Source organism: Bufo bufo, chromosome 11 (genome assembly GCF_905171765.1).
Source record: "Bufo bufo chromosome 11, aBufBuf1.1, whole genome shotgun sequence".
NCBI classification, from domain to species: domain Eukaryota; kingdom Metazoa; phylum Chordata; class Amphibia; order Anura; family Bufonidae; genus Bufo; species Bufo bufo.
The window spans coordinates 87,391,600-87,404,070 of NC_053399.1; the positions used below are offsets into that span (position 1 = coordinate 87,391,600).

A 12,471-nucleotide genomic window follows, 5' to 3' on the forward strand; every position below is an offset into this window, starting at 1 on the left:
TGTATTATCCGGTAGTAATCTCACATTCTATTTTTTATCTATCTATTATCTATCTTTCCATCCACCACTTATTATCTATCTATCTATCTATCTATCTATCTATCTATCTATCTATCTATCTATCTATCTATCTATCTATCTATCCATCCATCCTGTGTAATGCATCCACCTTTCCATCCTTCTATATACTGCCCTCTCGGCTCCCCACCCCCCATATAGATATATACAGTGCCCCGCAGGGAGTCCATACGTGTATATACAGTGTGATGCCTGCGCAGCTGTTACCAGCCCTGAATTACATCTGATCCACTTTCCTCCCATAGAGAGAGCAAAACATCCCCCTCCCTGCACATTCACTCCCCCCGCTCCTCTCCCTCCCCTCCACATCTCAAGGGGATCAGAGCAGAACGCACCACAATTCCCTATACGAGAGGGGAGAGGGAGGCAGATTGGAGGAGCCGGGCTCGGCGGTGGCTATGCACTGTAGCTCTGGGCAGCTGCACACCATCCTGAGCATTTGCAGAGTCTGCATCCTTCCCGTCCCCTCCCCTGCTCGCCCGCCTCTCATGGTCCATTCCTGGTACCCTATTTAATTCCCTCTACTGCTGCATCATATCTGGCTTGACACTAGTTCAGCTCTTCTAGGGGAGAATCCCCTCCGTTCTCTCGCCCCGGCTGGAATTATTGCCCTTCCTTTTTTTGATTTTTTTTATAATTTTTTTTTATAACGCAGTCTGTATCTTCTCTCAGGAGAACCTGGCCGATCCTTATCTTCTAATCTGTCCTCTCCTGGTACCGGCGAAGAAAAACAAGCAAGAGGAAGAAAAGGGACGGATCTTACCGGGAAGGGATTTTTGCCCATTTGACCGTCATGTATCTTGCAACCATCCTGCTCCTGACCCTGGCTGGTTTCACGGGGGCTAACGTGTCCGAATATGACCGTAAGTACCCCCTCCTATTAATAGACTGAGGAACTCCGCCAATGTGCTATATTATGTGGTGGCCGTATGACTGGTGCACCCTCGGAAGGTCCTGCCATCAATTCATGCTTCATATAGAGGCGCCTCTATATGGCGGTATTTCCAGTATATCATCTCTACACTGTATGCCTATGGATTCAGATAGACCTATGCATTGATATGGATGGTTAGGTCCTCACCCACCCACCCCCCCCCCCCGGCGCCGTACATTAGGGTTACACCTGAGTCACATCATTAACCGCTATCCTACTGGATCTGTATATTATATATCAGGAGATGTTTGGGTTCGACTTCGTGGGGTTGGGGAGAAGGGGGGTCTAGAGGTAGCACAGAAGACCTCCTAATGTATGCAAACACACCCTCTTCTGGTATATGGAACAAATTGCCACCTGTACTTTACGGGCTGTTGGTTGCGGGAAGACAATACATCCTGCCGTCTATCCGTGTATTTGTATCCATCGTAGGATGGTGGCGGTGGGGAAGGGGGGGGTCAGGTCCCCAGAACTCGAACTTGTTCACTTTTAATCGACTCCCGTTGGTGTCTGCATAATTTAACCCTTGGCGACTGGGAAGGAACGGCAGGGAGATGAAGGGGAAGGGGGGGGGGGGGGCGGATAACTCCGGACATCGAAAATATTTCCAATGCTGTACACGGGACGCGCACCAGGATGATTAGCGGGGCAGATTAACAGAAAGGCTTTTGTCGTGTTCATATTCTTTTTTTTTGGTGCTCGCCGTTGTGTGCCTAATGCCAAATTCCTTTAGACGGGGCTCTGGGAATGTTGTGAATTTTATTTATTTCCTTTTGGTGGGGTTATTAGGGTCAGATTGTGGGGAGGGGGGGGGCGGGACTCACAAAAACGGTTTGTTCAGCGCATAACAACAATAGGATTTCCTGTAAAAACTTGCGGTGGGGGGTTAACCGTTTCATAGCCTGTCCAATTCCAAGGAGATTCCCTTCCGTCGTGGAGCTGCACCTGGATGGGGTGGTGGATTACAGATCAAGCTCTTGAGCTCCTACAGATGTCTTCTGTATACTAAGGCGTATTTCCTGTCTCAATATTATGCCCAGTGGTACAATTACCGCACTCCTTCCCCCACACACCATAATCATACATCCTCCTACTTCTTGGGGTGTTATCATGATACATCGCTGCAGGTTAGACCTCTTTTGCCCCACCTAGGGGGGCCAATTGTGTTTTATGGAGGCAATGATTAATTGCATAGCAGTCGTCCTCGTTATGTGAGGAGTCTGAGGTCTCCTGTATGGAAGATGAAGGCTTGCTGCTCGTTTAGGAATTGCGTAGACTTTTTGGGACCTGAGCGCCCTATATGAGAGGGATTAATGGACGTCTTATCATTGAGGGGTGGGATCCGTTGAGATATTGTCCTGGCAGGAGTTATTTCATTGGGAAATGGACATGAAACCCATTACCCTGTGTCCTAAAGGGACAGTTAGGTTGTGTTACATGTGAAGTGATATTAGATTGTAGTCCCTATAGCATAGAGCTATCCAGCTGTTGCAAAACTACAACTCCCAGCATGCCCAGACTGCCTACAGCTATTAGCCTACAGCAGGGCATGGTGGGAGTTGTAGCTTTTCAAAAGCTGGAGAGCCGCAGCTTGGCCATGGCCGCCCTATAGACTACCATACGTCATAGTATACGCTTCCTATATAGGTACTGTGCAGGTAGCACCAGTGCTAACTTTCTACCTTCGAGGGGGTTAACGCCCCGTCTCTCCGTTATCGTACGCCTGTCTGATATCTCCCATGCAATGGGAACAATTGTGATACACAATTTACTGCAGCCTTGAAATTTCCTTTCCAACCTGTCACCTGTCAGCACATGGGAGCAAACTGTCAGCCCGGTGATCGGCTCTGGAGAAATGTAATATACTGAGGACTCGTGAGGTTCTTCCCTCACTGGTCCTCAGTATATTACATTCCAGTATATATTAGCTGCTACTTTCTTCTTAGGGTCATGGACTTCTTTAGAGATGGATGTACTGGTGTTGTTTTCGGGACTCTATGGTTTTCCTCTAGGGAGGATTGTATATTTACATGCCTCATCCATATCTGCAAGCTCTATGTGTGATATCCTCTGGATGAGCCCCGTTATGGACATATGGCATCAGTTGAGGTGCCTCGAAGATTGAAATATGGACCTCAGTTGACATGCTTTGTTACCCAGTACACATCAAGAGCTGCCTAAGGATGGTATTTTAAAGGGTTGTCGAAATTGGGGATCCCCTTAGAAAGGACGGTGAGGCACTGGGTTCTTGTGTTGGGGGTACTACAATGTTTATCCACCTATGGGAACAAAGCAGAACAGGTAACCACTGCAATCGATGGATGACCATGTTATCTTTTGCATTGGATATCATGTGGTCGGAGACTTGATCACAATCCTTTAGCAAATAGATGGACTTTCTGTATCTGAGCTTTATTGTTGGCTATGGAAGAATTTTTTGAGAGGGATGGTAGGCAAATACCCTAGGTGGGGCTCAAGCCCACAATCCCTGGCTTAGCCTCAGATTCTACACCTAATAACCAGCATCAATCAATGTTCTACAAGGCGATTGGCCCTTGTTTAAAGTGACTTTCACACAGCCCAATGCAAAGTGAAAGAGAGTTTTGCGTTCCTCATGCACTTTGCATGTTTATTGGCAGCACATTCTCTGTTTACACAGGGCGATGTGCTGCCAACAAGAAAAGATAGGTGGCGAATGGAAGATGCAATCAGGAAAATAATCGGGTACGAACATTTGTTCCTGTTAACTGGCCCATGTAAAGGTAGGCCGATCACCCAACAAATGAGCAATGGAAGGAATTATTTTACGGGTATGTTACTAGTGACCAAATCGAGGCCTATATGGGTAGGTGAGGCCTGATTGTGATTTCTCTTTGGGACCATAAACACTTATCACGGTCGGCGTGACTATCACATACGTGACACAGAGGGAGGGAACAAGGAAGGCCCTGCCCAAGTGAGAGGGAAGGTGGTGACCCCTGACTCACCTAGCGGCTGGCACCTGGCTGCCCTGACGTCCCTAGACGGGTTCCTCACCCGTACGCCGATCACGTGCCTAAAGCCCTGGCTTTCCCTAAGCTGAGCCCTAGATAGTGAACAGGGCGGTGGGAACACTAGTCCGCACCACTAGCTCTAAAGGAAAACACCAAGGGAAGGACAGACAATACAAACTCAACATATAATCCCAGGTGGGCGACAACAGGAGACAACAAGAAGCCCAACAGGGATCCGGAGGGTAGCACTCTGGAACGACAACCAGGATTCACAACTCCAGTGGGTCAGTATAGATGTCCAGGCAGGAAGCTCTATAACTGGCAACTAGAGAAGAGTGAGGGGAGAATATAAGGAGGTTGGGAGTGGCAGACAAGAAACAGCTGAGGAGGAGAAGCTACGGATCCCTGATTGAGACAAAAAGGATAGCAAGGCAAACACAGAAAACAATCACTAAGAAACAACGTGATCTTTAGATATAGAGCGCGCAGCCACCCGCTGCGACCTCCTGACCCCGGTTATAACGGAGTCAGACGTGGCTCTTGATACCCTCGTGACAACACTCCACAGTGCTATGCTAATGAGAGAGCCCTCTCAACCAAGTAAGGTTCACACGACAGATTTTTTTGCTGATTTTAAAAATCTACTCCATATTTAAAGGATAACTGTCATATTTTTATTTTATTTGCTAGTTTAGTAGGGCTAGGCATGTATACCTGAGTTAGTCTGTCAGTGATTGTCAAAAGATCTGTAATTACCTTATAATAACAGCTTTCATTAATGTCCTCTGTCCCTTTCCACTGCTCCCTTAAAAGACCATTGCTATGGCTCATCTGTCTCCGGCTAGGAAGACAGGAAGACGGAGGGGCGGTCCTTCACACTGCCTGCCTGCCTTAGGCTTCAGAGTGAGGAGGCGTGTCTCTCAGTAATCCAATCTGATTGGCTGGCAGGAAGCTGCTGGCTACAGCAAGTTTGTATGTGACTTGTGGGGATGTAGTTTTGGCCTCAGAGAACTGGCAGAGGAGCCATCTTGAGAAGATCCTCATAATGTAGGATTCAAAACAGCCATAACGAAGGGGAAAACTGAAGGAAAACAGTGGTATGTGAAGAAACTAAAGATTGCTTTATGCATAATGCTGCTGCAGCAGTAATATATGCTAAAATAGATTTTTTTATGAAAATATGAGTTATCCTTTAAGATTTCTACATGCTCCATTCAGATGAAAGAAACATAATTCCCCCTCTGCCTTGAATCATGCTTGGTTCATCTGTTGGTTCATGTCCACAAGATAACTTTCTAGTTGATTTCACCTTTGACTTACTAGTAATTAGGTAGAGGAACATGGCAAAAACCTGACTCGTTGCCCCAGGGTGAAGGACTCCGGGCTCCAACATTGATGTCATGCATTGAGGTCTGCAAGGCCTTTCCATCGAAGGATCTCACCTCATAACTCACCAACCAAAGATTGTACTTTCCTTCAAATCTTGTTAACCTCTCAGTCCTGGCTCGTTTATAGTGGATTTCATTCATTTCTTCTATTATTCCCTCAGATGTTTTGGGATTGTTCACGTTTGATAACCAAAATGGCTCCAGCTCAGAGCCTCCCACTTTGCTGTATTAAAAGAGTCAATTAGGGTCGTGAAATAACAGATAAATATGCAGAATTACTACAGGCCATAGCTCAGACAAATGCTGTTATCAAAGGAATTTTATTACCGCTACCCTTGCATCCATTTGATTTATTCAGTCGGTAAGCATGTCGTAAAAATTTACACATGTAATAAGCGCCATCCATCTCCCGGATGCAGTAATTAGCTGAAGTTCCTGAACTAGAAAGGCTCAGGATCCGAATTGTCACCTCGGAATATTCCACCCGCAATCGCGTTAGAAGATGTGAGGTCGGAAATTCCATATGAAAGTGCGTGGGAATAAAAAGGGATAAAGCCTCCGCATACAAGGTTTACACAGCCATAACTTCATTTGACGGAGGTCACAGGGTTAATGCGGAAAAATCACTTACTTTTACATTTTGCAGCAAATCCGTCCTTTGCAGATGATTTGCGGCTTTTGATGCCGGGCTGTTTACGGTAAATCTGATTACTTCAGCTCTATTTTAATATTTGTATTAATTATTCAGGGAAGCACTGCAGATGTACAATGAAATGTTTCTCCTGACCTGAGAGATTCAGTGTATTATGTATTGGGTTTAAGAAAAGCCTCCTTAGATCTGGGCTGGTTGGTCAGTTTGGCCACCTAGTTTGGACTGCCACGTGTGGGGTCGGTCACGGTGGGCATCACCCTCCCACCATGACCTTGGACTTTCCATGAAAAATTAAGTTCTTCTGCCATCTGAGGACTCCCAATTATTGCTATTCTAAGGTCTCATGCTGTAGTCATCATGAGCCTCACTGAGACGTCATTTTCTTCCTTGCTATTGCCGAAAATCCGAGGCATATGAAGGTCGCATACAGGCTTATAGATTTTCATGGGTGCACTACCAATCCATTTACAGAGGAGAATCAAGGACTACCTGTTCTCAGGATTGTAGGGATTCGACAAGGAGGACCTCCTGCGATCTGTTATCCTGTGGATGGGTGATAAATATTTTTGTGGCAAATCCCTTCAAAAAGGTAGAAGTAGTCTGATCCTACTGTTATTTTTTACTCTCTGCCATCTTACTTTTCTCCTACTGTCTGTAGGAGAAAGAGCAGAAGGAATAGTACAAAAGCCTACAGAATCAGACTACACAGGATGTTTGTAGTCTGTAACCATGGATACACATAGGCTTGCGTGAGAACTGTATAAACAACACAGTGGAAATGTTTAATCACTTCATTTTTTTTTACATTTAAAATGCATCAAAGCAACAGCAAAACAGTTGATAATCTTTAGGTCTTTGAATCCTCGTCTTCCACTGATCATCACATTTTGGCCTGGCAGAGGGAGATGAGTAGTGGTCAAACACCCACAACGCGACTTGCTTTAAAGAGAAACTCTCTCCTGTCCTTCTTACTTGTATCCTCCATGAAATAACAATTCTAGAGCTTCTTTCCTTGTAGCACTACATTGTTATTCCTCTTGAAAATGTATGTATAACTTCACTGCTAGGTGTCACCATTCTCCTTGTCCAAGGGGTGTTTTCCTAAACAGTCTGTCAGTGGTGGCACCAATTGGGCAATATCAGAGTGTCCAGGAACAAAAGCCCAAACTGGTAATACCCAGTTGCTAATTTCTTCATAAATTTCTAGCGCGATTAACAGAGGAACAGCAAAAGCAGAGTTATAGGAAAATATTTTTCCGAATGAATAAAAAATAGATTTGGAAGGAATGAATTCAACATGTCTGATCTACACATGGTCTAGTACTGCAAGAAGGAGCTGTAGGGGGTGCAGAAGGAGCATCAAAGTGTTAGCTAGGGGCATCAGCGGGGGCATGAAACCTGGTGCTGAGCGTTAGGGAGTGGTGGGATTCGCGCCAACGAGCTACTTTGGTTTGATCAGGGTATTTACATACAGTGTTGGGCAGCAATCTGAACCAGGTCAAAGAAAGACTAGCTTCAGCTCTGTGGAGCAGGGGCCCAGAGAAGGCACCACCATGAAGTGAGGGCCCCATTACAGATTTTGCACTGGGGTCCTAAGCTTTACATTCCTAATCCAACGACAGGAAATATTTTCCTACAGTCGCTGAGACTTCAAACGGACAAAAAAATTGTGATAATGTATAACTGGAGCCGTCAGGATGGAGCACAGGTGACTTGTTTAAGGGGCGACTCACTTGACTGATACTTTTTTGTCGAAGAAAAGCTTTAATGCCGTACATGTGGAATAATAGAAAGCAATAAAACACAAGGTAAGCGCTCCCAGCAACTCCAGGCACAGAGACATAAAACAAACAGTTCTATGCCAGGATAATACTAATAAGGCCAGCAGTCCCTTAAGCGTCCGCCTTGAGTGATGACTAATTATTTCTCTACTCTTCGACAGAGTCCTTTGTATTCATCATCGGGGTCGTTCTGTCTCTTATCAGCTATTACTGTCAGAGGAGATTTGTAAAAAGTAACGGGCATGGCTCGGGGGAACTCCATGCTACATGCCAACACTTGCCACTGTCTTAATGAATCTTAAGCATATACGGAGTTCATAATAATATTTCATAAAGAAATGTAAAGATCGGGGACCGATTTCCCAGGTGGTGTGAGGATCAGCGTCCATGAGGATAGGCACTGAAAAGTAGGGATCTAAAATGTGGAGCACAGCCGTATGCTATCCATATGTATGTGGCTGGCACAACTATTTACGTCCCATTGATTGGCGTTGAGGGTCATGGCAGCATTTACGTCAATATATGGAAGTTGTCACCATGAGAGGTTCTGTGAAGGTTGGGACATCAACATTGGGAGAACTACACTCCTCATTGCTCCTGTTCCGCTGCAGCCTGGGTCCCCATTGGTCTCTGCTTCCTGATCCATTCTCGACACATGAGAAGTGCCTGCCAATGACTGACTGAGGTGGGTCATCACTGCGGCCATTGGCCTCATGACCGTGTGGTCATTTCATGTTTGTCGAGACAGGACCAGGGAGTAGAGACTAGCAGGGAGCCTGGCAGCAACGGAATGAGAGAGGCGGGGATCGGTGAGGTGAGTATCACCCTACAGGCATATTTAGTTTTAGGGCCTAATCTAGGAGTGCACTTTTTTGAGTCTGACATTTGGTGAAGGTCTGAGCTGAACACCAATCCCTATGCAGATCATGGCTTGATTGGGATGACCGTGTTTGACCTGTTCAGACGTATGTGCTGGTAGGATTGCTCAATAAATCTCTTTCTGACAGAAGGAACCAGCGCATTCCACTGTATAGGCATAGAGTGGTTTATGTTGCCCATCATGCGGGATCTCCATTGGCTAAATTCAGCACTACGGATACTTTTTTGGCCACAGCTTTTAATGGTGTATGTACCAATATGCCAAACCTAGGACCAAAATGTGATGGGAACAGGCTCTATCTTTGCAACAATGTCTGGTACTGATGGCAGGGAATGACTGGTGCTCAATGTTCAGTTTGTTGCCAAGGGGTACAGCTGCTTCGTCTCTTCTGCTCCCTCTGGATCTGTCAAGGTCCTACGTCCAGGTCATCTTCCTGCTCTATGGCACACAAACGCGACAACCTTGGCTTCTTAAAGTCGGCCAATATTGTCCTGCCTCCTGCCTATGCCCTGCTCCTCCAGGCTATTTTAGGGGCCATCCTCCTTTATTCTGGGCCTGAGTAAAAACTTAGCTCTAGTTCTCTCTGTGTTAAATTCTGCTATATCTGACCAAACTAGTCCTGACCACATTTCAGAATGCCATCCAAAATGGTCTCCCACTACTCCCATGGTGTGCCTCTTGGCCCTTAGCTAATCACTATGCAGAGTGGTCATGAGCCCCAGAGTGGTCATTTCCTATGTGTTGAGAAGTGGCAGGAAACCGATTCTGGCGGGGCACCACGAAGTGCTAGATTGGAACAGACTGGGATCGGTAATGCATGATTTTTATTTTATTTTTTTGCCCATATCTTGTATGCTGTCCGCCATCTTTCTTTGAGTCTCCTTTCTGCTCCCTTCCCTCTGTACTCTTGTCCGTCACCCTCCCCTACATTTCTCATTGTGTCGTGGCCACCTGAATGGAGCGGAGTGAATAGTGTACACCGTCTATCACAGCTAATTTTAACTACAGACCGTTATTTCCAGCGTTTTGTCTTTACATTTTAAGAAGCCTGCTCCTTAGCGAGGGCTGCGTTAATGTGACATTAAGTGAAATTAATGTCACTTGGGTCTTTCCTTGTTATGATTCACATCGCTTCGGTCCTTGGCGATCTACCTCATTAACATTGTACTGTAATTCACCTTGTGCCGGAACAATGTCCAATCAGCAATTAGCGCTCTGAAACTAATGTGGTGGGCATGCCTTCTGTATATTCCAGATATAGTTCTAGCTCTTGGTATTTGGGTAACACAGAGCTGTGGATAATGGCTCAAGCTCTCCCAGTGGCAAGGTCTATATCTACAGAGCTGTACCCAACCATGAAGTTGATGAGTAAGGGTACTTTAAAGGGGAAGCCTCTTTCTTAATGTGGCTGGGGGGGCAACTCGCTGATTGTCAAAAGTCCTGATCCTGGTAAACAGCCGATCTCAGAGGGAAACCACAGACAACCAGGGACACTATAGACATACATGGATTAAAGAACAGTTCTAGTCTACCAGGACAGGAGCCACTGGTATAGAATGGCTCTCCATATAGAGTGTGGTTCCCAGCCGGAGAACCAACTCTATGATGTCTCATGAAGACAACTCCTGTCCATATGGAATATCTGGACAAGACTTTTAATATAGACATGTACCTTCATTCAAAATATGACTGTGTAGTCAACATTTCCAGCATATCACATGCCACCTTTGGTTCTGGTTATACTGTACCATCTGTGATAACTGTATTCATTACAACTGAACATACAGAAGTTCAATACAGTAGATAACCATGGCAGGAGATGTACCAGGAGTCTGGTTGCCCATATGTCTAGAAGTTAAAGCAGTTTTCTGGGACATCAAGGACCTAGTCTCAGTCATCGATATTTGATCATTGGGAGGTCTGACTTCTGGTAGTCTTGGAAAAGGGCCAAGGGTATGCTGGGACCTCACCGATCTGATATTGATGACTTGTCCAGAGGATGGATCATCAATATGTAAGTCCAAGAAAACCCTTCTTAAGATTTTTTTTTTTTTTTTAAAAAAGGGTGTTCTGAGAGAGGCCAGTAAGTAGACACCATTGGGACCAGGGAAACCTCAAAATGGTAGTGGCAGGGGATAGGTGAGTATGATGTGGTTTGTCTTTTCTTGCTATTCAACCTTTTTAAAGGGGGAAATCCTGTTTCAGTACGTACTTGATCATTTCTGCACCTCAGGTTTGGCTCATGAAGCCCCTAATTATGGAAGATACTGGTGGCCACGAATTTCCATTGCAGGGGAAGTATATGCTTACATGGTGCCCCGAAAGTAATACAGTAGATACTGGTGTTGAGTCCTTGCTAGCAGAGTGACTTTCTGATCTGGTTTATAGAAAGAGGTCCACCTTCTATAACCTTCATTTTTAAGTTTTTCACATTTATTCTATGGTCTACAACTGGCACCATCAAAGAGCTGCAATGTGGTGAACTTATTGATATGTGCCCAGGTACAAGGCTTGGCTTGTACGGACTGTAAGCATTACATCACGCAAAAATCTTTTTGTGCAGTATATACGTATAAGTATATCATTCTCTATTGACCCTAGTGCTCTGCCATCCGAATACCTAATGCATCTATTAGCTATAGTGCTGCCAGGCAGGATGTCTCCCTCGCTAGTCAATTGACACACACCCGCGGTGCCCAGCAGATCTAATCCTTAAATTGATCCATGCATTAAACTTTCTGCATAAAAGCTCACTGCAGGTATACAGTACTTTGTTGCTGTTATTGCTTATACCTCTACCCTCCTATGCCAGGCCTACCTTGAAGAGCCTGTCTTTTATCCAGTGAAATCAATAGAACTAGCCCACAGCAATCCCATTTTCCAGCAGTCCCTTTTACAAACGATAAATCTTCCTGACCTCACTCAAAACTAATGATACTTAGACAAGTCTAATCAAACCTTGATCAATAGAGTGTCCCCTGCATACTTTAGCTGGTGGACTTCCAGCCAGGTCTAATCGATTTCCAGGCAATCGGTGGACCGAGAGGAGCACGGTCATTATCCAACTCTGCCCTTGGTAAGGGATTACCCTATCATCAATTATTCCTATTATGTATATATGCATTAGATTTATTACAGATGATCATCCTTTAAGCCTCTGATACTTGGCCAAGAGATTGTTTGTTTTATTTTTTTTATTATATTTAATTAATCATGAAAGTCGATATTGCATGAAATAATCTACAGGAATGGCTTTACCGTTGTCAGATCTTGTTTACGATTAGAACTGATGGATGGAGAGCAGAATCAAAACTTGGCTGGGACCAAGAGAAAGTCTCCTCTAGGTTCATCACCTACCCAAGTCCTTGATAATGAAGGTGGAGGACCAGTCTGTGACTGCTTAAGCCGTGTGATACCTGCAGCAATATTTTGGTGGCATCAAATCATATGAGGGTACAATCGCATACCTTCCATCGTAGACATGGGCTTTAACTTGCCTCTTAGTATGTGAGCTGGTGTGTGATTCCAGGGCCCATTCATATTGGCTGCCGAACTGTTGGCTCTTGAAGCCCCTGGGCCCCAATTCAAAATTAGAAACAAGTGCCCTAGCTATCATATGCCCTTTATAATACTGGTGTCTTGCTATGTGTCAGAGGGACTTTGGTAGGGTTCTGTTGCCTTCAGGTGGTGGGCATAATTCTACAATATTAGTGTGTACATATTCCACCAGTGCCACCAATAATGATTCTTTACCACCAATGTATC

General features: G+C 45.1%; 1 protein-coding gene across 5 annotated transcripts in view; it reads left to right on the top strand.

Annotated features, from left to right (window-relative positions):
• The window catches only part of CADM3 (cell adhesion molecule 3), a 380,571-nt gene that overhangs the window by 99,951 nt on the left and 268,149 nt on the right, over positions 1-12,471 (top strand). For 2 of the 5 annotated variants that reach the window (XM_040412258.1, XM_040412256.1), the window contains exon 2: positions 751-941. In XM_040412258.1, coding sequence (XP_040268192.1) covers positions 872-941 — 70 coding nt within the window. In that variant the 5' untranslated portion in view covers positions 751-871. Of the gene's footprint in view, positions 1-449; positions 942-12,471 lie in introns of those variants that run through there. The other 3 variants (XM_040412261.1, XM_040412260.1, XM_040412257.1) reach the window with 2 other exon arrangements.